General features: G+C 47.7%; 3 protein-coding genes, 1 long non-coding RNA gene and 1 other non-coding gene across 7 annotated transcripts; 2 read left to right on the top strand and 3 right to left on the bottom strand.

Moving 5' to 3' along the window:
* Positions 1-321: 321 nt before the first annotated feature.
* Positions 322-16,413, bottom strand: cacng2a (calcium channel, voltage-dependent, gamma subunit 2a). Its single transcript, XM_061302755.1, has 4 exons — positions 15,163-16,413; positions 6,569-6,652; positions 1,911-2,051; positions 322-1,453 (listed from the first exon to the last, which is right to left on the bottom strand). Exons 1-4 carry the CDS (start codon positions 15,386-15,388, stop codon positions 909-911), a joined length of 996 nt encoding a protein of 331 aa, XP_061158739.1. The 5' UTR covers positions 15,389-16,413; the 3' UTR covers positions 322-908.
* On the top strand, positions 6,382-7,064 carry LOC133170094 (uncharacterized). Its single transcript, XR_009718509.1, has 2 exons — positions 6,382-6,521; positions 6,746-7,064. It is a non-coding gene; the product is annotated as an uncharacterized LOC133170094 (long non-coding RNA).
* Positions 16,414-17,328: 915 nt separating the features above from the next.
* Positions 17,329-20,340, top strand: apol (apolipoprotein L). Of its 2 annotated transcripts, XM_061304238.1 has the most exons (5): positions 17,329-17,485; positions 17,849-18,025; positions 18,311-18,394; positions 18,976-19,098; positions 19,186-20,340. In XM_061304238.1, the coding sequence occupies exons 1-5, from the start codon at positions 17,472-17,474 to the stop codon at positions 20,129-20,131; spliced, it is 1,344 nt and encodes a 447-aa protein (XP_061160222.1). In that variant the 5' UTR covers positions 17,329-17,471; the 3' UTR covers positions 20,132-20,340. The 2 variants fall into 2 exon arrangements, with proteins under 2 accessions (XP_061160222.1, XP_061160221.1); XM_061304237.1 differs by having other exon boundaries at positions 17,849-18,394.
* A 263-nt stretch (positions 20,341-20,603) lies between these two features.
* Positions 20,604-24,394, bottom strand: eif3d (eukaryotic translation initiation factor 3, subunit D). Of its 2 annotated transcripts, none has more exons than XM_061303963.1 (15): positions 24,253-24,394; positions 23,441-23,566; positions 23,312-23,357; positions 23,079-23,215; positions 22,918-23,003; positions 22,764-22,836; positions 22,476-22,597; positions 22,279-22,411; positions 22,032-22,179; positions 21,827-21,957; positions 21,527-21,742; positions 21,322-21,464; positions 21,005-21,197; positions 20,840-20,933; positions 20,604-20,757 (listed from the first exon to the last, which is right to left on the bottom strand). In XM_061303963.1, exons 2-15 carry the CDS (start codon positions 23,561-23,563, stop codon positions 20,744-20,746), a joined length of 1,659 nt encoding a protein of 552 aa, XP_061159947.1. In that variant the 5' UTR covers positions 23,564-23,566; positions 24,253-24,394; the 3' UTR covers positions 20,604-20,743. The 2 variants fall into 2 exon arrangements, with proteins under 2 accessions (XP_061159947.1, XP_061159948.1); XM_061303964.1 differs by having other exon boundaries at positions 22,476-22,591.
* LOC133171043 (small Cajal body-specific RNA 18) lies at positions 23,649-23,745 on the bottom strand. Its single transcript, XR_009718670.1, has one exon. It is a non-coding gene; the product is annotated as a small Cajal body-specific RNA 18 (non-coding RNA).
* Positions 24,395-24,604: the final 210 nt, after the last annotated feature.

Here is a 24,604-nt window from a genome sequence, read left to right as displayed (position 1 = left end):
CACGTGGCACCTCACACTGTCACAGAATGACTTGTTTCATTTGCTTGAAAATTCTGCCATCGCGCCCCCGAGACAAGGCCTGCAATGTGTTAGCATGTAGCATGTTAACATGAAGGAAACAAAGCCAATAAGCATTCATCATGAGGCACACACACTGTTGATTGATTACCCCCCCCCCCCCCGGGATTGGTGTTTATTCCAAGTTGAAGGATCGTTCGCTTTTGGCACCATTTTAAAGAGTTTCCAGTTGAAGCTTACAAATCAAAACGATAAAACATGGCAAAGCCTGTGAGTTTTTTTTTTGAAGAAAGGACATTACGTGTGTATGTGTGCATATATTTATATAGTCATCAAACTAATGTTTAAAAAAAAAGAAGCTTTTTTTTGTTTGGTTTGGCTCACAAAAGCATAAAAGAAAAAAAATACAAAAAAGACACAAAATCAGAAATAGCTTTTTCCCTTTTGGGATGATTAAAACTCAACTTTGCTGCAATTTTAATAGCATGCACTTTGTTTCGGACTCTCTGGTACGCGTTCACATTTTCAAGTTTTTTTTCTATTAAAAAAATCACAATAGTTTATTATTCTAAGCTTCTAAAAGAGTCACCAACAGCACTTAACTCATAGTTGTCTTTTTTGCTTCAGTAAAGTAGTCGGTATCTCTTGATTATTCTTATGAATCTTTATAAAAGTAATGTATATATATATATATTTATATTAATAGTAGCTTTACTAGAAGTTACAGGCCAGGCTGTAACAATTCACAGTTTGAATGCAAAACAATGAGTCCAAAAATAAAGGAGGCGTTTGTCTGGGTGGCTCTGACCTCTTCCGAGCTTCTGGAAGCTTCCGGAGTAGTCATGCAGAAAACATTACGTGTCCTATAAGAGGGGCGGGGCGGCGCCCCCTCATACGGGGGTGGTGCGCCGGTTGGCAGCCGTGTTCCCGTGCGCTGAGTCTTTGGCGTCCTTCTGGATGCAGTTGTGCACCTGCAGGAAGTTGTGGTCCCGCTCCGAGTTGTAAGCGGCGTTAGCGGACGGTGCCCCTCCAGACTTGAGGGTGTCGCGCGGCAGCGTGTACATGGAGATCTCGGTGGAGGGCAGTGCTCCGAAGGCCTTGAGGCCCAACGGGGAGGCATCGCGCGAATGCGCCGGGTCCGTGGAGCGCGATGAGGAACGTGAGCGGCGCCGGTAGCGGTAGCGGTAGCTCGGGACCCGGGACACTGCCGAGCCCTGGAGGTAGTCGGTGCCGCGTGTCCCGATCCGGAGGTGCCGGTGGCGGTCGATGAACATGTGCACGGCCAAGACGCCCACCATCTCCGCCATGATGAAGGACAACGCCCCAAAGTAGAAGGACCAGCCGTATGAGTACGAATTCTTTTTGGAGTCGCTCTTGGAGGGGTCGCCCGCGTTGGCTGATATGTACACGATGATTCCGATGATGTTGCTCAGGCCTGCGCAAAGCAGAGAACAGAATTCACCAGACAGACTCGGCATGTGGCTTGGAGGTTTTTCTCACAAACTGATCTTTTCTAGCTGTGAAGTTCAAATTGTTTGTAAAATGTTTGGTCACAATTTAAGATCAAATCTGCCGAGCGATGGCTTTAAAAATGTCTGTACCACCGTGCATAGGGCTGAGGCAAGATATTTCAAGATGTATCGTTATTGCTCCTGTAAGCAGTAGTAGCTAGCAAGATGACCAGTTTATGTATTTCATGTTCCTGCAGCCTCCGGCCAGTTGGTGGCGCCAATGCACCAATAAACCCAAAAGAAGAAGTAGCTATTAACTCAAGCAAATAGCTTGCGGTGCTTCAACTGCTTTTCCCAGCTGGCAACAGAAGCTGGAATATGATGAGGTTGAGCTTTAGAGTGCGATTGAGTGTATTTTGGGCTTAAAGTTTGAGAACGGACCTGCAGACACAAAGAGGATCCCCGCGCTGAGGATGATGTTGTGTCTGGACTTGTAGAACTCACTGGCAGCTATGCACAGACCTCCCATAAAGAGCAGGATGACGCTGAGGATGGGGAAGATGCTAGACGCTCTCACTGCGCCTGCAAACAAACACAAGACACAAACAACTTGACTTCCTGAGACTAGGAACCACTCGTGTCTAAATTCAGTTCCAGCTAGTATCGCAGACCCTTTTGAAGATTATTCTGAGACTTTGCGCTCATGTTGATACTTATAATGGATTGGGTTGTTCAATAAAACGGATTTCTTAGAGTTCCTAGACACAGAAGGTCCAGGAAGAACTTCCTGGAACTTTTGGTGTATATATACTCAAGGAGGAGGGAGAAGTAAAAAAAACAAAAGCAGATTAGTATCCATTTCGGCGTGTGTGTACACCCCAATCAACTCCCCGTCAGGGCTGTGAAATACTCCATCAACACACGGACGTATACTTTGTGTGTGAGGACATTATGTAATGGCACTCCTGGGTACGCAGCAGCGTCGATGGTGGGCGGGCGGGCTGGCGGCCGGAGGCCGCGGGGCTCTGGCATGTATTGTATGCCCGGCGGCCCGCGGTGCAGGAGCCACCGCGTCCTTCAAACGTCATCCGACATCATCATTAGCGCAGCGGCTAATCGCTAACGCGAGTAAAATGGTGACGTTGGGGTCAAAAGAGTCGCTGAGCTAACTTGGCAGCCAGAAACCAGAATTAAATATCAAGGGGCCTGTTTTGGGAGCCAGGCGCACGTGTGCTCGGTGTCACTTTGCCTTCATTTGATTCATGATTGCATCCCAGAGCCAAAAAGAGTTGGACACAGTACAGTGCTGCAAATTTATGTTTGACCCTTGCTTCTTTTTTAACACACATGGTGGAATAAGCCAAACGTAAAATGACAGATAATTCCAAGTGATCTTAAAACAGCACAAAGTGGAATGAAGTCATTCAAAAAATTCTAAACCTTACCCAGAAAAAAAGACCTACAGCTAAAGATTGCTGAGAGTGCTATCAGTTGTCTCACTTTTGCACTGTGTAAAGAAAACATTTCTGAGAAAATATTGTAAATATTTGAAGATATTTCAAAATATCAGTCAGCAGCTGAAATTCAAGGAAAGAGTCGAGCTACTGAAGAAAAATGCCCTTGCTTGATTGGCAGGTGGCTATTTAATTTCTTTCTCCGGCTGAGACAACGAAGCCCACCAGACGGGAGGATTTCCCGTGCCCGCCGCAAAACAAACAGGGCATCCCGTTCCCATTTGCCTCTTCAGATGAGGTGCGTCGTTTACTCGGTGACCCACATTTGGTAAGACGATGATAGGGGAGATTCAGAGTTAGTTACTGACTAACACATGCGTGCACATAGTAAGCCCCCCCCCCCCCCCCGCTTACCGCCAGCCGCATATTGATCCATGCAACTAATGACAAACATAGCAACCCGCGGGCTCATATTGTGTGACACTGGCATGGTGCGACACCTGTGTTGCTTATTGTTGACAGAAAAGGATACATTACGGTTTCAAACTAGGGTTTCAAACAAGGGTTAGCGTTTCAAATTAGTTAGCGCTTCAAACCCGGGTCAAACACTAGGGTTAGTGTTTCAAATTAGGGTTAGCGCTTCAAAGTGGGGTAAAAAACTAGGGTTAGTCGTTCAAATTAGGATTAGCGTTTCAAAATGGGGTAAAAAACAAAGATTAGTGTTTCAAATAGGGTTAACGTCTGAAATTAGGGTCAAAAACTAAGGTAAGTGTATCAAATTAGGGTTAGCGCTTCAAACTGGGGTCAAAAACTAGGGTTCGCGTTCCAAATCGGGGTCAAGGGGTTTAAAAACTAGGGTTAGCGTTCCAAATTGGGGTCAACAGGTTCAAAAACTCGGGTTAGCGTTCCAAATCGGGGTCAAGGGGTTCAAAAACTAGGGTTAGAGTTCCAAATCGGGGTCAAAGAGTTAAAAAACTAGGGTTAGAGTTCCAAATCGGGGTCAAAGGGTTCAAAAATTAGAGTTAGTGTTTCAAATTAGGGTTAGCGCTTCAAAGTGGGGTCAAAAACTAGGGTTAGCGTCTCAAATTAGGGTTAGCGCTTCAAACCGGGGTAAAAATCTAGGGTTTTGGCGGTTAGAGTTTAGAACTCGGTTTAAGGTTTCAAAGTAGGGTTGGTGCTGGCAGTTGATCAGAGACTATCCGCCAGTATTGATGAGTTGTTGCATTGCCATCACCCTGCGGCCCGAAAGCAGACTGGATGCTGGCCTCAGCTGGCCTGATAATATTGACAGGTCTGGGCCTGACACGCAGGAACTGCTCGAGTTGCCTGCGTGAAATCTATGATATGCTGATGCCACCTTGTCTCCTAGGCAACAGATGGCCCACAGTCACTGGGTAATAAATTAAAACACATTTTCTCTTCCTGTTTGACCTTAAAGTTGACATGCCTAAAACGTATATGCCTTATAAAACGCATCTGAAGTTAAGTGGGAAATCACACGCTCTCTTGTTTTTAACAATGCTCTATGTTCTAATGGGTATTACTTTTACCAACCTAGTTAACATTACAATTTTTCACACAATTTCTGCAGAAAGTTGACATTTTCTAGTTTTTCAAATAAAAGACGAACACTTTTGCGAACTTTATTTTCTTAGCATGAGCAAGTATTGCGCAAGACAGCAGCATTTCTCTTCCTATGATGGGCGTCTTCGCGTTTGTGAGGGGACTTCTTACATAACGGGGCGTTTCTTTTTGCCTCCTCTTTGTCTTTCTCGTCTTCCTCTTCATCGTCGTCGTCGTTCTCGCCCGGCGGAGTAGTGCATGATGGGATCTCACACACGCCATCATCTAAAAAGCCACTGGCGCTTCGGTGCGCCTCAGCTGCCTTACATAAGCCCGGCTGGAGCGGCAAAGGGCCACGCGACAAGCACGCACGCAAAGACACACACACGCGCACATGCGCCGACACACAACCGGGCTCTTTGTAAACGTGTGCATGAGTGTCAGACTCCTTTTATGAAATGTCGTATCCTGAGACATGTGACATGACAGATACTAATGTGTTTTTAAATGACATGATGTATGATGTGACACTATGTTTAGTGTGTGACATTGGTAGCAGGATGTATGTATAGTATGATTTGTTTTTCATGACATGATGGGCATCATGTGAGTGGAATTTTCTCCATTTTGATTCCATTTTCAAAAGCGAGACAGAGGAAAGCTGAAAACGTGTCTCTTTGTGTGTGGGAGGGGGGGGGGAAGATCAGCGTTTGGTTGGTGCCTATTTTGACTCCTCGCCACGAAATGTGGCGACATCGGCGGTGCGACCCCCTCCATTTTTGGCCATGTGTGATGTCACTTCCGGGCGGGCCTTCACCTGGAGTGACATGCCGAGCGTTGCGTAATGGCAGAGGAGGAAAAAGCGGAGGAGGATAATGAAGAGGAGGCTACCTTGCTGGTCATTGTGTAAATGATTATCATATGATTTTCTTCACATCATTGATGCGTAGAACTAAAAAGTCATTTTTTTGACACGATGTCATGACCTCCTTTTTAATTTGACACGATTACATGAGTTTTAATGTGGCATGATGTTTAAGCTCGGCTGCACTGATGTTTAGCATAGCATGACTTGAATGACAAGATGTATATGACTGCATTTTTAATGACGTTATGGATGGATGGACTCTGTGTGTGTTGTGCGATGACACTCGCCGGCGTCCTGACATGAAAGTGATGGCGGCCTGACCCACATAAAGAAGGAGGCTGAAATATTTATGGACGCCAGTGTCCTAATTGGCCAGCCACTGGGAGCTCTCTCGTCCAATCAGGGTGCGGTCGGAGGGGTTAAGGTCCGCTGTCATCGGCGCCGCTGCCGCCGTTGTTCGTAGCATCATTAGCGGCGTTGTTAGCCTACTCTGGCGTATCCAGATGGGCAGCCAGCGCTCAGAGCGCAAAGTCAAAGCGTCTAATTGGCGGCTCTTCAGCTAGCGGACTTGCACGCACGGCTCCCAACCACAATTTGCAAGGACTGTCATTTTTTTAATGTTTTCAGACAACAAACAAACAAAATTGAGACCCCTTCAAAGTGTGTTGCTAAACTGTCAGGTCCCTATTTTCACGCCAAGCGCAAGTCTAGCACAGTGGTGCAAGCAAAGCACATTGATGCAACTGCCACTTGAAGATGACGGCCTTTGACCTCTGATCATGCGTGAAACAAACCCCAGTGACGCGGCTTTGGAAAGATGGGGAACGAGAAAAAAGCGGGGGACCAAGCACGGCAAAAGGCAGGCTACCAATCCTACACCTTTCAAAACAGACCCCATCGCCATGGTAACAAACACCCGAGCTGCACGGGGACGGTAACCACGGTGACAAGCTCCTGAGTTGCGCAAAGCCGCCCGCCGCGAAGCCGTTAAGAAGTCTGCGCGAAAGGGGCCGCTGTCTTGTTTGCACACGGCGCAGTAATCAATGGACACAGTGTTGACTGACTGGAGTGTAACACACACGCCAGCGAGCGAGCAAGCGGCGGCCAAGCGCCATCCTGGCATCCAACGCCGGTCGCAAATACAGCCAACAAGCCCCGGACTTTCCGGTAAAAGTCAAGCTAAGTGTGATGCGCGCGTCCGCATGCATACTCACGCAGGAAGTACTCGGACGGGTCGGCCTCGTAATCCGTGTCCTCGGGGAAGTGATCGATCTGTTTGCACATGCCCTTGAAGTTTCCTGGGAAGGCAAAAATGGGAAAGACGTCAACAACAGCAAGTGCTGATGAGCTTTTTCTTGATACCACTCTTTCTTATTGTTTTTTTTCCTCAGACAATGACTTTCTTCTGGCTTCTGATTGGCTGAAACGGCTTTATTGTGAACGGCACTTTTCGCACAACACACTTGTAGGCAGGAGGTGGCGACGTGTAAACAGTGGCGAGCTGGAGTGCCGCCAAACGGACGCTGATCTCGTTTGGCCGACACCTCCGCTAGTGGCATCCGATCCCGACTTTGTTCTGTACAAATCCCGATGAGGTCAATGAAGGCAACACGCTACACGGTTTGTTCTCAGTTTCTGCCGACGAAATCTTGGAATTCACTTCACAGGCTTGTTACGAAAATAATTCAAATAAAAGCAAAGAAATATTGATTTTCGCAGTTTGTGCATGTACATCTTGGCCAAAGGGTGAACTCGTCCTCTGATTAAAAGGGCAGATTTTGATTGCCATGGCAACAGGATTGTGTGGGGAGGGGGACCCCCATGGTGATGAGCACATGGACATTAGAGGGGGAAATCCATGGCTGTGATCGCCACCTGGCAACCATCTCCTCCATGGTTGGAGACAGGATTTTTTGAAGCCAACTTCACACACTATAAAAACCATTGTAGTGCAGCCCACAATTTAAAAAGGTTTCCATCCACAGGTAGTGTTGTGACCGAGAGAAGAGCGAGAGGAGAGGCCTGGATTCTTTTTGAAGGGCAGAGCTGGACAAGCCTGCAGCTTTGAAGCACATCCTCCAAAACACTGCACTCTCACTTGCATGTTCAAGTGGACGCAATCTGAGCCATTTGCGACGCTTTGAGCACCAAAAAACACAATTTGGACTTTGTTTTGGGCTCCATTCGCTTTCATGGGGGGGAATCCGTGGCTGTGATTGCGATTTCTTTGTTTACTAAAACAAATGGAAGAAATCCTCCATCCATCCAAAGTCACAAGCATGTTCTATGAGACGACTGAGTGGTCACACCACCTCACCTTATCCTCAGACATTCACTTCCACTCAAGTGTGGGATAAATTCAAAGCCACCCCCCCTAAAACGTTGCGTGAATGAACTATGTGCTAACCCTATGCCCTCATGTCTACTCTTGTCCATGTAGCCATAAAACTCTCCACCTGCAGCACAGAAGGGGAGGGGGAGCAGTGGTGGTGAAGCATGTGGAGTTTGGCCAAAAGTATTGAAACACAGCACTGACACAAGCTGTGTCCCAATATTTTTGCCCATAGAACAAAAGTTCTCTTTCTTTCTGCCACCAACCAGTTACCTCCAAACACGACGGGTAACCTCTGGGACCTGGCTAAGCGTTATGCAAGCGAACCACGGGAGACGTGACCAATCTGTATTCGACCATCGCATCGTCAGAAGGAGCACATCGAAAAAGTCAAGTGAGAGTTGCAGGAGGCGGCGAAAAGCCGCCTTCCTGTTTATCTCACAGCTTCCGAGCAGGTGGGATGAAAAACAAGTCCTGCGAGTCCTGCCGCTGTCATCAAACATCAGCCAGACAAAAAGCCAGATGAGACACCAACAGATGCATGATGGGAAAGGTAAATGGAGGGGGAGGGGGGTCACTGAGTGGGAGGAGAGGAAATGTCGGAGAGATTCAGGGCCACTTCACTTTAGTGATTCCGGTGGGTGGAATTCTCACAAACTTTCCAGGCGGACGCTGAATGCGTCACTGGCCAGATAAACCTCCCCCACCCACCCACCCACCACCACAACTACCCTGTGCTCCCTACGGCAGCTGTTGCCATGTGGACATCACTTCGGTTGCCATGGTAACAGCTTGCGAGTAGGTGGGGATCACATGGTGCATCTGTACCCAGGGGTCTGATAACTAGTCACAACACACACACACACACATATTCACATGAACACACGCACGTTCTAATGGCGTTCACGTGTGTCCCATGTCGCCCCTCTCCCGCCCCTTTTTATCGGGCAATGAAGCTCCCCTAATGGGCGTATTCATCTTGATAATCACAGCGTATTCATTGGTCTAATCACCACATTTATCTTGATAACGTCCCGTCCAGGAAGCGAGGAAAGAACCCCCCCCCCCCCCCCGGCGTACCGCTATCAGTCTCTGCGCGTAACGAGGCCACACTTCAGCAGGCGGCCAGTGAAAACACGCCATTGCCATGGGTTTGCAATCGAAGAAGCAAACAACTGTTAGCATGTTTGTTAGCCACCGAAAGAGTTCACGGGCAGAAGTACGGGGATGCAATTCTGCCCAAAAGAATTGGAAAGTGATGAAAATTGGACTCTCGCTTTATGTTCCGTCCTCTTGGTGGATCATAGGTCAATCGTTTAATAATTGACATGATGGGGTGACTTGTTCTTCATACACTAATTTTTCCGCAGAGACGGGGACTCGAGTCACTGTGACTTGGACTCGAGTCGACTCGAGTCACTGTGACTTGGACTCGAGTCGACTCGAGTCGCTGTTTTGATGACTTGTGACTTGACTTGACAAAAAATGAAAAAACTTGAGACTCGACTTGGAAGTTAAAGACTCGGGACTTCACTTGACTTGAGACAAGATGACTTGAATGACTTCAGTGTTATTTAGTTTATGTTTTCAGTTTGAATATAAAATTGATAATACATTTGAAAAATGGCAAAAGACGGACAGCGAGATGTGCAACAAAACTATTCTTTCAGATTTTTTTCCGATTATATTTTCATATTTGCAACTCAAATGTGTCAGACACTGTCGGCAGACGTTCATTTGTTTAGATTGAGCCGTCAATAAATCATTGTATGAGGTAATCTCTTTTTTGTTTGATTCCATGGTGTATTTGACTGAATATCAGTAATTACAGTGGAAGTCCAAATTATTGTCATATTTTCTAAACAGGTTAGACACATTGGACAATGATGGTTACTTAAAGTTACTGATATCTTGTCTTTTCACTACTAAAATCAGATTCTGCGGGTAAAATTGCAATAATAAGGTGACTTGACTTGGACTTGACCAATTTAAGGACTTGACTTGGACTTGACTTGACCTATGAAGGACTTGACTTGACTTGCCCAAGAAAAAAAGGACTTGGGACTTACTTGAGACTTGAAGGTTAAGACTTGACTTACACATGTGTGACTTGGTCCCATCTCTGATTCTTGGTGACTCTTTATTGGTGAGTGGACACGTCAATGAGATCAGTACTTCCGAAGCTGAATTGTTGCCAGGGCACCTTGGCTCCCGCATTCTGTCAAAAGTGTCCGAAAAAAAAGGGGGGCTGATGCTTTGCCGTCAGCGTAAAAGGCGGCTTAGCGTGGCTTTCAAGCTGACGCAGCGTGACTGCAACACACTGAAGGTGTCTTTGCCTCGCGCCGCTTGTGAATTAAACATTAGGGAGCTAACGACAAAGCGAGGCCCGGCAGCCGCTGGGTTAACCGTCCTTTCAAAGGGACAACCGGCAGACCACCTGTGCCCCCCCCAATCAGCAGCAGAAGTCACTTTGAGCCAGAAATCAAGAAGTAATGTCAATGTAAATGAAGATGAGTTAAAGAGGCAGAAAGGACAAAATGGTGGCCTTTCACACATGGCAGACACGCTCTGATCACATGACAAACAGTTTCAGCCTGCCGTTATGCTTTCAAAAAAGTGTAGTAATTCCACTAACGAAGATTTTCATTGAGTGAGATGTGAGCGCCATTTTTGCCTGCGCTCACACTTTTCCTTATCTTTGAAAAAGGCCTCAAAGTAAAGTTTGAAAAGATTCTGCCGCCGTGCCCTACGCGCTTGTTCCTGAAAAGTGCCGAGCTCAGCACAGGCACAGGCGTGGCTGATAAGCTCATTGGCCGAGATAACAAAAGTCTTTGCACAAAGACAAATGCGGCCCCCGCAAAAGGCAAACCGCCGATGGTTTAGCGTTAAAACTCCCAGCATGCACTCCTCATCCTCCCATTGGCTGATGCCCAACCCCACGTTGTCCGGAGAACGAACACAGGAGCCACTTTGCAGCCTTGCTCAGAGGGTATCTAGTCTTTTTTTTCCTGCCTCCCATTTAAAAAAGAGCAGATAAGAGCCGTGCTGTCAAAGTCACCTTCCTCCATCTTTGCCAATTACCGCACCTTCGCTGAAGTGCAAAAAAACTGCAGCCAAAGCCCAAAGACGGCAGTGCAAAAAGTTGACGCTGCGGCTTCACCGCTGTGGATTACGAGTTGTGACATTGACTTGTACGCCGCGAGGCTCTTTTTACGCTTTCATGTGATGATCAGTCAAACCCTGGCAAAGAAGTTAGCATTAGCGATTAGCACTCAACGCTGCACTGTGTTTGGATCCACGCTTCAATTGCTTTCGTGAACAAAAAGTCACATAAGAAACGTGTCACCGGCACATTCAGACACTCGCTACACAGCTGCAAGTGAGTGTGCACACAAGCTAACCTTTAGCCAATTAACGGCCTGTCGCTAACGACCGACAGCTAACGCTACACTCGCCAGCCTCTTAAAGCCACACACGCATTCAAAGTGCTGGCCCGCCACACACAAACACACATTTTAACAAACTCTACAAGCTCCTCATCCTTCCACGGAAGAACTAATTTGTGGTTATTGATCTCCGGTGAGCAGGAGAAGGAGGAGAACTGGCGTGAGCGAGGGTCAAAAAGGTGTGCGAGTGTGTGTGTGTTAGGGAGACACATCCAGTATTCAGTGTGGCGCTTCGCTGCGGTTCTTTTTTTTTTTTTTTTTCTTCTTGCTAATCTTTAATGTAGGAAGAAAACGCCGATGGTTGCAGTGTGGCTGCGTCAAAGCGCAGTCCCCCTACCACCACCACTTCTACCCCCCCACTGTGGCAATTGTCAATTCAGTGAGTGTCCACATGTCATCTCCTCTTTGCTTATAAACAAAGACAAGAACGACTAGGCATGGCACAATACTCGGGTTTGGTACAATACGCCGTTATGGAGCACAGCTTTTCAAGTGCATTGAGTGTGTGATGGTGTGCATGCCTGTTGTGTGTTCCACCGCTCACCAAAAATGTCAACTCACTAAAAGTAGGCCATCAAGGCCACAATAAGAATAAAAGACAAGAACACACACGTTCTAATAGACTAGCCAAAATGTCCACACAAAAAGAAAAGAACATAAACACACACACAAACGTCTATAAAGTTAATGAGCAGAGTGGTGTGTGTGTGTGCGTGTAAGTGTGTGAGCGACCTTGCGGCATGTGACAGTTGAGTGAAGGCATGAGCTGCGGCTCCTTCAAAACGTGTCGTCCCGCTCAACTAATGACCGATGATCAATTATGGTGAGCCATAATGCCAGAAAAGGAGACTTGCTGATGATGTCATCGCCACGAAATTATGAAGCAAACGCTCAAATGTGGAGAAGAGCGACACATTACAGTTACATTCTAGAAAGCATTGGGACACCCACAGAAAGCTATAAGTGAAGAGGAAGGCAAATGTATTGGGGCAGAGTTTGGAATAAAAGCCAGTGCAATTAAAATAATAAAGGTATTAAGATACCTACAGACAGTGAAAAAGTATCAGGAAATTTTCAGGCAGCGAAAGTGAGAAAAACAAGTTTTATAATTAAAAGAATTGGGACATCTTCAACAAGTATTGGAACACCAAAGAAGATGGAAAGGGCTGTCCTGATACTTTTGTCCGGGTACGTTGCTGCTTGTGTCATCCTCGTGGTGATGATGACGGTGATGATGTAACCCTATGACACATGAGAGGCGCACACGCTGACTCCACACCAGCGCCGGGCGGGAGAAAATGTCACAGCAACAATACAGTCACATCTAGTTACATGTACACACCCGGTCATTTCCAGGTGAAAAATGCTCCCTGTTGCTGCCTCACACTGCTGTTTCTGCTGCGATCATGAGCGCCTCGTCGTCCTGGAAAGCGATCTGAGCCAGCCACGCTGCTATTCATTAAAAATTCATCCTCTACCCTAGCACCACTACGCTGGCATGGCGTGCCCACACACTCACGCACACTCACACACACATTCACACAGAAAGGGCGTGAACAGTCAACCTGGACTGGAAATGACATCATCCACCAAATTCCCGGACTGGCCCACATTCCATCTCACGGTGAGCGCCAGTCTTTCCCAGAACTGCACAACTTCCCGTACACATCCCGCTTATGAAACGCTCGCACTGTGACAGCGGAAAGAATGACGCAAATCAGCGAGCTTAGTGCTAACCCACAATGCAAAACGGCATCGAGGCGCTAAGGAGAGTAGCATCCATGTTGAACCTTAAAACAGCAGAGGGAACAGCCAAACATTTGCTAATGTACCGTTTTTTTCCGTGTATAATGCGCGAAACGTAACTAATTTATTGTCCTAAAATCTGGGGTGCGCATTATACATGGGTACAATTTTTTTTTTTTTTTTTTTTAAGAAAATCATGGTACAACAAAACCAACAACAGGACTGACCGACAAAGACGTGGAACAAAAAGACAGGGTGACATTACCAAAGACAGGAACAGAAACCAAACAGACATCATGATCGCGGTGGTGCCTTTAAGGGCAGTCGGAGAAATCAACGCCAACAAAAGAAATTACATCCAGCCTAGTTAAGACCATACCAAAGACTATAAAAATGGGACCTATTGCCTCCCTGCGTGTGTGACGATCATTGGGACTTAAAAAAAAAAAAAAAAAGAAAATCATAAAAATTGGGTGCGTATTATACATGGGTACAGGCTTTTTTCCAGCATCAACATGCCATTTTTAGGGTGCGTATTATACATGGGGGCGCATTATACACGGAAAAAAACGGTATTCTTTATCTTCAGCAGAGAACGACTAACGTTATGGCAGCTCACTGAGCAGAAGTGACCGTACATGTGAATGTACAAACTGTCTAAGCGATTGTCACTGATTCAGTTACTGGTGTGCCTATTTTTCCATTTTGTGTGTGTTTTTTTTTTTAATGCTCTCATGTAATTATCGTGCCATGAAGACTTCTCTTGCTAGCAAATGTTGACGTGCTCAGAAAAGACGGCGAGTTCAAGTGCACTGGAGGGCCTCTACTCCGCGGTGATGCCACTCTGTGATTACATACAACCAAGTGGTCGCCACAATGGACACATAATTACCGGCAGGCTCGTCTCCGATAGTGGCGCGGCGGCGTTGCACTTCAGCCGAGGAAACCCGGCAATCACATGCAAACGCCAGAGATGCTTTGCACTGAGGGAAAGGAAAGTCATAATCGGGGGGCTGTTAACAAATGGAGGCCAGAGTGAGGTCGACTTATTCACTAACTCTGAGGACGAAGGTGATAAAGTTAAAGTCCCAATGATCGTCACACACACATCTGGGTGTGGTGAAATTTGTCCTCTGCATTTAACCCATCCCCTTGTGATTTTGATCCATCCCCTTGGGGAGAGGGGAGCAGTGAGCAGCAGCGGCGTCACGCTCGGGAATCATTTGGTAATCTAACCCCCCAATTCCAACCCTTAATGCTGAGTGCCAAGCAGGGAGGCAATGGGTCCCATTTTTATAGTCTTTGGTATGACCCGGTCAGGGTTTGAACCCACAACCTTCCAGTCTCAGGGCGGACGCTCTACCACGCAGGAGGTTTTTTTTTGCACTGTGCTGTTATTTGACCGTCAAGTAGTTTAAGCATACACATGATTTAGCTCACGATACCGTCTCAACCATACTAATATCACCATACGCCTATGTTAGTTGCTACACTGGAGACTATACACTATGCTAATCACTAGTTGCTAAGCTACTTGCCAGTTACTTTACTAATTGGAACACTAAGTCGTTAGTGTAGTTGCTCCACTGGTGGAAGCGTTTATGCTAGTCACTATGTTAGTCACTAGTTGTTACTGTAGTTGCCACACAAGTTCTTCACTATGCAAATGGAATCCCGAGTGGCTATGCTGGACACTATGCTAGTCACTGCAGTAGTTGGCACAGTGGCTAGTCCCTGTTGGTTTGTGGCCAGTGGCGTTTGGCTGCGCGCTCACACAAGGCAGCAGCATTGTGTCCCCATTGATTTGTTCTGTCCACACAACAACACAACTGGTGGGAATCAAACACGCAGCCTCGGGTCACAGGATTACCACTCACACTTCTCACAAAAAGTCTGTCAAGAACAGAATTGATTTTGACTTGAGTCCAACACAAGCAGGTTTGTTTGACCCCAGAACTTTTAACAATCGGCCCTTTGGCCCAAAAGACAAAGGTCCTCTGCATCCAAATTCCTGTCGTTTAGATCGTTTTTCCCACCCCCAAAGTTTTCTACAAATGTTAGCGGTCCTTAGCAAGGCTGTTGTGAACGAGAGTGGGCCGATTCCACTTGGATCGTTTTCAAGTGGATCCGGTTTAGGAAACTGGAGATGATAAAAGTACCATTACTGCAGCCGTATCGAACTTTTAGCCACTCTCCTGCAAAACGAATAGACTTGGGGCTTTGATAAATGACCCCAAAAGTCAATTTCCCACCTAAAGTTCAGGAGGTTCTTTCAGGGACTTACCTTCCAGGCAGCAGGTCCTCCAGAGCCCCGAGTGCGTCATGACCTCCTCGTTCTTCTTGCTGGTTTCGTTGTCGTTGCCGCTTTTGCTCCTGCAGACCCCTCGCGAGTAGAGCCAGTAGTCGGTGCCCACCGCAATGGTCATGAGGCTGAAGGCCGCGAAGGCGCCCACCGTGGTCAGCAGCATCTGCACTCCGCGGTCGAACAGGCCCATGTTTCCGCATTCCATGAAAGGGGGACCCCCTTTCCGCTTGATGTACAAGAAGTAAATATTTGACGGCGTGCGGGACTTCAGCCAGGCGGAAAACGAGGAGGACAGGGACGAGGGACGAGGACGAAGAGGAGGAGGAAGAGGACGACGATGAGGCGCCAGGAGCCTTATGGTTGCGTTTGGATGAGGACCAGCCAGCAGAGAAAAAAAACGACGAACAGGATGGGGAAAAGATGGAAATCCTCTCTCTCTCTCTCTCGCTCTCTCTCTCTCTCTCTCTCGTCTTTATCGGCCTTTTCCAAAATAAGAATAAAAAAAGAAGCAGCGCAGACTGAGCTTGTGCAGCCAACCTGTTTGTCCGCTTACACGCACGTCAAAGCCGGCCAATAAATCACCGTTGAAATGCTGCACCTATCAAGCCCTCGCGACGTATAAAGCAGGCCAATCGAAGCAAAAATGCATTCATTGCATAAGGAAAAAAACGCTTGATTCGTTTCCTCTTTTCCTCTCAGGCCCGAATTCAACGTAAAAAATGCTTTCATTGCATAGGGCAAAAATAATCAGGAAGAAAAGAACAAATCTAATTTCAATCAAACGATTGGCCTTTTTTCTAAAATTCTGGTCCTCCGTTTCCATATGGAGCCCTAGAGCCGGGTCGAGGCTTCTTTCCGCCGGGAGTGGGGGTCTGCGCTCACCACGAGGGGATCCGGGGGCAGCGGGGGGGCGTCCGTCCAGCCAAGCCGACCATCACTCGACATGCGGCGGGCGGAGGTGGGCGACGAGTCGGCGATATGAGCGCGGCTTCTCCTTGACCTGCTCCGGCCGAATGATGATCCGGTCGGCCACCCAGGACGAGCCGCTAGGCGTCAAAAGCCTCCTGCTGCGTGCTGGGGAAGTGCATGCATGCCTCCTTTCCTCTCTTCCTTCTTCTCTTCCTCCTCCTCCTCTTCTTCTTCTTCTTCTTCTCCTTGCTTGGAAGATGTCACGATGTTGAACACATGGAGCTCGTCGATGTGCAGCCTGAGCTCCTCCGCTGCTTTAAAGAGGCCCACGGTCGTGCGTGCGTGCGTGCGCGCGCGCTGCAGCAGCAATGGTGGCTCCGCGAAGATGTTACGCCAACATTTTTAATTGGCTTTGCATGAGTGGGGGGGGGGGGGGGGGTTCGCTCGGTCTCGTGCGCTCTCTCTCCACTTCGCTCCTCCCACAGTCGAGATTGTGCATAATAATCTAAGTGTGCTACTTTCGATTTAGCTTCAGGTTCGAAGAGTTTTCAACTATCCAATGGGAAGCGAGCTGGAAAAAAAAAGAGCAAACAAATTTGGTCATGTTGGATGTGATTATGTCACAGAAAAAAATGTTAACTACTGGAGAAGGGAAGAAAATGATTCAGTTTGGTGCTGAAGGGACAGCGACGTCTACAGTTACGCTCTGGCGTCATCTGGTGGACAAAACACTCATAACAAGAGTGCTACTTTTCAGTTTGTGGAGGCGTCAGCGGGGATTTGTTTGTGCATTTGCTGCTGATGACGAGAGACGTGATCGTCATGGACGCGGTGCTGGCGCGCCCGCGGGCCACGAGTGTGCTGCTGACTATTAGTTTGTTCAGACGCAGCAGCAACGGCGGAAGCCAGTGCGTTTGCCTGTTACGTGAACACGCTTGCATGAAAAAAGCGAGTGGTGTTGTGCTGTCGTGTTTTGAAAAGTGCTTCCACTGTTCAAAAACTGCTTGTAACGACAAAGAGACGCGTGAAGTAAAGACACACTTTTGATTGGTAGCGGAGGTTTTCGTTGTTTCCATGGAAACGAGCCATCCAGTTGATCTCTATTCTGTGTCTTCAGGTAAAAAGAGGACAACTGAGTAACAATGAATATGAGTCAGCATCTTTTACATTCATGGGGAGGAGGGGCGCTGCATGAGAAGATACCAGAACTTGGATTTGGATAGAAAACCGTTGCAAGCGGTTGTAAGTGGGCGCGGCCTCACCTGCCAGTCAGGCTCATCAAACAAAAGATACAGGTTTGCTCAACTTGTGTGAGCAGAAGATCCAGAGTGACTCCTCTAAAACATTCACACACTCTGGATCCACTTCATGGCGGAAACATGCACGAGTGCAGGTATGGTTATTTATGAACTCGTTAGAATGCTTTTTTTTCCCTCAAGACATTCTCAACGTCACTATGTACCCGACACAAATCTGAAACATTTCTTTGCTATTGAGTTTGCTAGCGCATGCGCAGTGATACTGACCGGCAGAAGAACATCCGGTTGTTCCCAAAGATGATATTTTTTTGGGAATAATTTTACGTTTACGGACTTAAGTAGGAGTCAAAATTTGGGTGCGTATTATACATGGATACAGGCTTTTTCCCAGCATCAACATACCATTTTTAGGGTGCGTATTATACATGGGGGCGCATTATACATGGGAAAAAACGGTATTCAAATTTTCCACTTTAAAGATTGTGATATTTGTCCAGGGATGCCCTGAAGCGGATCTTGATCTGCTACGCCTCTGCCACCCAGCTTGACATGTCTACCGTGAGCCGCTTCCGCAAAGGTATGTGCGAGTGGAGGACGCAACGCGAGAAGGAGATCCACACCATAAGAGACATCGGCAACAGAGCGGAGCTGAAGTTGGGCAAGAATCTCCTGGTGTACGTGAAGAGCAAGATGGCTGCGGAGAACAGGCGAACCGCGCTGGAAGCGGCGCTCGCCGGTGTGCTGAAGGACGTCTTGTTTGGCTTGGAGGAACTGGATGTCTTTGTGGAGGCGCTGGAGAGGCTGGCCACTACCTCACTGCTTGTTTTCCGTGGCGGGGTGGTGAAACTTGCACAAGGGGTTGGCTGCTGTGATGTGGCATTTGCCGTGGCCGCGGCACGCCGGGCCTGCCCCCTTGCTGCCGAGTTGAAGAGAGATGCTAAAGTATTCTTCTTGCCCAGACTGGACAACACAGCAGTGCTGGCCTATCTTCTCGACAAATATGTGGAGACCGCGCAACAAATATGCCTTCTCCTGGACAAAAGGTAAACCACTGGAACGGATAACAAAACTGCCTTAGCCATTACCGTTTTTTCCCATGTATAATGCGGCCCCATGTATAATACGCACCCTAAAAATGGCATGTTGATGCTGGAAAAAAGCCTGTACCCATGTATAATACGCACCCAAATTTTGACTCCTACTTAAGTCCGTAAACGTAAAATTATTCCCAAAAAAATATCATCTTTGGGAACAACCGGATGTTCTTCTGCCGGTCAGTATCACTGCGCATGCGCTAGCAAACTCAATAGCGAAGAAATGTTTCGGATTTGTGTAGGGTACATTGTGACAGCAGACGAGCAGGTGATCGAGCAAGCGTCTGATACGAGAGCATTGTGTTCTCATGGAGCGTGTTTGAAGTGAATAGCAGAGAAGAAAGCGCATCTGTAATGCCGGCCTCCGTATGATATCCGGTTAAAAAAAAAATATATATATATATATATTTTTTTTTGGGGTACCCATGTATAATGCGCACCCCAGATTTTAGGACAATAAATTAGTTACATTTTGCGCATTATACATGGAAAAAAACGGTAATCATTCTGGTTCCATGCTCTTCCTCTAGCAAGTTCTCCCTTAACTTGGTCTCCAAAGCTGGCACAGAGCTCCGTGTAGATCTCCCTGAGGAATTATCTTCAGACGACACGTACAGGATGTTTCGTCACATTCAAAAGTGTAGCCACATCAGGTGAGGTCAGATTCAAACCCAGAATTCTTTGACTGTGAGGCAGATCTAGACCACCCTGAACTTTTTCCACATCGCTGTCTTCTCCAGGAATGACGCAGACTTCCGGTTGGTGTTCCGGCTACAGGAGCACGCGTGTCACCGCTTCCTTGCCGAGTTCAGCCAGCGTCGGGCCAGAATGCTGGAGCTTTTGGACCAGTTGGACCAGAACATAGAAGGGCTGGTCAGGGAGAACAAAGGGGTGAAGCTCTCCAATGTGGCGAGCAGCACATTGGGCCTGGTGAGTGGTGCGCTGTCAATTGCCGGCCTGGCACTCGTTCCCATCACAGCTGGCACCTCGCTGGTTCTTAGTATGACCGGACTGGGTCTCGGTCTTGCCAGTTGGGCTAACTGCGCAGTCACCTCCGTCGTGGACTACAAACTGAAACAGAAGTGCATGAAGAAAGTCAGCGAAGTGATAGAGAACTTCGTTGAGGACGCTGAGTGTCTGGACGACATCACCAGCGAGACTCGGCTACTCGACGCAGCAGTCAGTGAAGTACTTTGCGAGGAGACTACGAGGAGAAGCGTGGGCTTGGTCGCAGATGTCAGCTCTACTGTGAAGACACCTCCACGCAACCAGGAGGTGGCCACAAGGGTGGGGAAGGTGGTCATCATTGGTGGGAAAGCGCTACGGAATGTCCACCGGGCCGTGGCCGACGCTCGCAACGTGGGCAGCGCAGCCCTCAGAGGATCCGTGGCGGTGTCCTACGCGGCCAGAGCTGGACTCATTCCGCTTAACGGAATCTTTATTGGGATCGATATTGTTATAATTTGCGTGAGCGGCGTCGCTTTGGCCAAAGGATGCGAGACCCGAATGTCGCACTTTCTCCGAGCCAGGAGTGCTCTCTGGCGGGCGGAGATGGAATCCTGGCAAAGGATGTGTGACTCACTGGTGCGGGGACTGGAAACATTTGAGGAGAACCAGGCTGTTCTAGAGGCAGCGTTTTACCTTGACAACAAACGGGGCCACAAGCAACGTTGCAGCATTCAGTAGCACCCAGAAAGTCCTGGCGAGCCACCACAGATGAAAGTCTTGATGACATTAGTTCAACTGAAATTGTTCAAAACTTGTCAATGCCAAGCATACACACCTGGACGATGTGCTGTAAATATAAATAAAAAAAACAATTATCCTGAGACATTTCACTCTGTAAAGTGACACTATCATGTTTTCATTCGTTGAACTGCAAGAATAAATTTTCAAAATGATAAATTCATTTGTTCAATTGCTGCAGTATGTAATATTTCTAAAAGTTGTAACTTGCTACTGGGTGCTTTGTGATGCATGTCGACCCGCAAGGAGAATCTCCTGTTTCTTTGTTTGAATGTTTAAACATGAAGAAATAATGTTGACTCTTTTACACTTAGGCGATATTGAAATCGCACAGTTGATTTTCTCGTTATGGTGGTACACCTGCAAACTCCCGGATGACATTTATTGAGGAGGGGGGAAAAAACAACAACAATTTGAGCCAATTGGATTTTATTGATTGTGAAGTTAAATGCATGTGTGTGTGTGTGTGTGTGTGTGTGTGTGTGTGTGTGTGTGTGTGTGCAAATGAGTGTGTGTGTTTGGCGGGTTGTTTTGGTCACCGGGCACCGGGTTTCAGTTCTCTTCGTCTGGAATTATAAGAATTTTTTTTACCGTTAGTCTCCACAGAAGTGGGTCAGCTGGTTAACTTGAGCGTCTTCACCGTCTCACCTTCTTCCTCCTCATCTTCTTCCTCCTCCTCTTCATCCTCCTCTTCGTCGGAGCTGAATGTTCCGTCAGGCAGGCTGTAGACGCGGATGACTTGCTGCGGGGGCAACCGGCGAGCCAATCAGAAGGCAGTGACCTCGTCTGAGGGAGGGTCGGGGAGCTGCTTACCTTGTTGGGGTCCTTGAGAATCAGGTACTTGCCCTCGTCCAGCTTGCGACAGATGTCGATGACGCAGCGTAGGATGCCCCAGGCGTTCTCCATGCTCAGGTTGATCTGGCTGGCAAACTCGTTGGGCTTGAACTGCTGGGTGCCCAGAACCACGTGACGGGCAGAATCCTTCACGTGGTAGCGGGACACGTAGCTGCACCCGGACATTATGACAAATTGTATTCAGAATAGTTGCAACATGTTAGAAACGGGGGAAAAAATTGTCAATGATTTTGAGCTTTTTGAAACACGTTGCCATTTTTGTGAAGCAAACTGACCCCAGCTTGAGGTACTCGGAGCCGGCCAGCATAGCGCAGCAGGTCCAGCGAGCCAACTTGTAGCTGTTGTTCTTGAGCTCGGTGGCCAAGACAGCACCTCGCTGAGAGTCCAGTTTCTGGCGCCAGTCAACGCCGTTGCAATGCTGCCAGGGAAAGACGCAACCGTCACGATCAGATCGTCCAAAAGTTAACTATGTGATCTTACCCTCGAGTCCCACTCGTTGAGGGTCTTGATGTTTATGAAGGACACTTCCCCATTGGCGCCTGTCATCACTCCATCGTGCTCGCAGCGGACAATCAGGTCAATGTCTTCGCCCAGCTTCCAGTGGCGGTACCTGTAAGCAACAGATGCCACCTCGCTCTTGTCCATGTCCTCCTCCACAAAGGGGTTGTTGGCAGGAAACTTGTAGCGCTCTCCGCCCTGAAGTTCATACAAACCCTCGTTCAAAATCTCGTCTTGGCAGACATCACTCACTCGCTTGCTCTCTCTCTCTCTCTCTCTCACCATGCGCAAGCACTGCTGGCTGAAGTTGTGGTTGATGTAGGTGGCCTCCATGGCCAGGTTCCGTGGGGAGTTGAAGGAGTTGCCCTCGTCCTGCGGCGGCTCGTTGGCCGTCTCGCTCACAGTCAGCAGATCTTGACGGGCGCCGCACACGTGTCAAGTTGCCGCACACGCAAAAGAAAGGAGAGGCGGCGATGCGACCGCTCACCAAAGTCGGAGTTGTCGCGCTTGTCGAAGAACAGCTTGTTACCCACTCGTTGCACGATGATGTCCCAGGAGTTGACTGAACGCGTGCAGCACATCAGGGTGGCCAAGATGGCGTCCGTGGCAAACACATTGCCTTGGGTCTTGGCCAGCTTAATAGAGATAGAGCAATAACAAGGCTTTTATTGTGCTCATATTATTATTATTATTTTTTTAAATTCATTCGGGAATATCAAACCTCAAGACCGTACCTTGCGGATGACGGGGTCGTCGGTGGTGGTGACGGTGTGGAAGATCCTCTTGATGCTCTTCAGCGACTTCTCGTTGCGAGTGGTGACGCGGTCGAAGGCTTTGTCGTAGTACTCCAAGGCGCCGCAGCACTCGCTGTGCAGGATGCCGGCGGCGTTAAGCGGGGAGATGCAAGACACGGCTTCCAAGGTGGCCTTACATGTCCACGGGGTCGGCCACCTCCATGTAGCGCATCTTCATGAGTCTCGGGAAGTCCATCTCCTCCTTCACCTCCCAGTCGCTGCGCACCTCCACCGAAGAATCTCTGGGCTTCAGCTGAGCCTTGGCACAAAAAATAAATTAACAATGGCTGCTCTTTTGTGGAGCAAGTAAATGGAGCCTATCCAAAAGCTTCAGAGACTAACAGAAGGGACAATGTTTTTAACCAAGCATGTGACATCCTCAAGCATTAAAATAAGTCTGAAGTCTAACTCAAATGTGGCTGTACCTGAGACCTCTGGTCCCACTTTTGACGAACGCCAAATTGCTTCTGGAACTTCTTCTGCAGCCGCATTCGATCCCTGCAAAGACAAAAAGTGGAGGGAATGAATACACACGGCTGACTGGCTAGATTTTTTTCCTATGACTAATCATCATCGGACCTCTCCTTTTGCTTGGCGCTCTTGGGCAGTAACTGCATGTTGAACGGTGTCAGGTTCCTTCGGTCCTTGTCCCTGCGCAAGTTCCTCTGTCGGAGCAAAATGCAAAAAGTCAACCGGATGACACGGTCGAGGTTTTCTCACTGCGAGTGCTGAGTGGTTACCTGAGCAAACCTCATGCGGTTCCTCTGATAGGCCGTCTTTGGCATCTTGGCCGTGTCCACCAGCTGAAAGCTGGTCTCGTCCTCCTCGTGGAAGTAGGCGTACTGACTGCCTCCTCCAAACTGAGACGAGTACTTGTCTGTGCGTAGAAACACATGGAGATCCAAATGTCGGTTATTCCATCGATCACTCGAGTAACGTTCTCACATTTTGGAGGCTTCAAAGTCCAACTCACTGGTGTATCTTTTATCCTGATAAGTTGCCCCGGTCCAGTCGGCGACCTGACAACCGCAAGACAACGACAACATAGTGAGTTGAGGTAGCCCAAATGAGTGACAAACCATCCCGAAAGATTGGCCCAGACCTTCCCTAGGCGGTCTCCTTTACTGAAGGGCTGGTAAGGCATGTCCTTGAACTTCTCTGGCACGGCACAGGGACCCCATCCCGACGGGTTGTCCTGGATCACGGGTGCGTTGAACTTGGCCATGACCTGCCCATGGGATTTTATGGGAGTTCAAGTATGACACTTTGGTAAGTTGGCAGCATTTAGGCCAGTTTAGCCATGTTCCACAGGGTCTCAGGCTTTAATCAGCACAATTGTCTTCAGCAGGGCACTCCAAAAAGGGAGGCACTGCTCAGATTGCGCAGTGGGCTAGTCATCACGGACCCTTCGACACATTTCACTATTTACAGCAAGTAGGGACTCCTAGGTAAATTGTTAACAGAACTATAGGCATTTTTACACCAGAATTCCCTATTGATTGGATTGATTGTCAGTTATCGACCCAATGAAGACAATGAAAGGTTATCTGAAAAAAAACAAGTAGAAGTGTCTGACGTCTGCACAAACTTGTCTTATTGCTAACCAAGGGATGATAATATAACACCTCCATGGGAAAACTACGAAGAACAAAAATATAAACTTTGTAATTGACGTATATTAGTCAAAGGTTATATTACAAGACAAATGTTCAAATTTGATCAGAGAAAAGCTCAATCCGCCACCGTGGGCTACTGCTGCTAACGCTACAAGGCCAGTCATCACGCTAGCTGCTTCGGCTAAGCTAACCAGCTAGCAAAGTAGTTACTCGCACCAACCTTACTTTGGTTCTTATACAACACAGCGCGCAAGAAAGTCATTTGCGCTTATCTTTGCGCTGGTCGTCATGTTCTTACCGTATCCGACGTGACAGTTTATAAATGGCTTATATGGGACCGGTGTTCTTCGGAGTAAAAGTCTCCGGAAAGGGAGCCGGCGTGAGAGGAAGTGGCTAACTGCCGTGAAGCTGAATAGTGCAGATGTCGTAAAGCGTCGCAAACCACACAATTATTTTGATTACATAAACGCCAACTGTCGCACTGTATTTTCTTCAAGATGATTTGGCCGTACAAGACTGATGTTGAAAAAGTTCAAAATACTAGTTGCAAAGTTTATAAAGATATGTAATTATATTCATACTTTTCTTCCGTCGTACAAGACTGTTGAAATATTGAAAAAATTCAAAATAGTAGTTGCAAGATAAAAATC

The sequence above is a fragment of the Syngnathus typhle genome, linkage group LG17 (assembly GCF_033458585.1).
Source record: "Syngnathus typhle isolate RoL2023-S1 ecotype Sweden linkage group LG17, RoL_Styp_1.0, whole genome shotgun sequence".
Classification (NCBI taxonomy): Eukaryota; Metazoa; Chordata; class Actinopteri; order Syngnathiformes; family Syngnathidae; genus Syngnathus; species Syngnathus typhle.
This window is presented reverse-complemented; position numbering and strand designations above follow the sequence as displayed.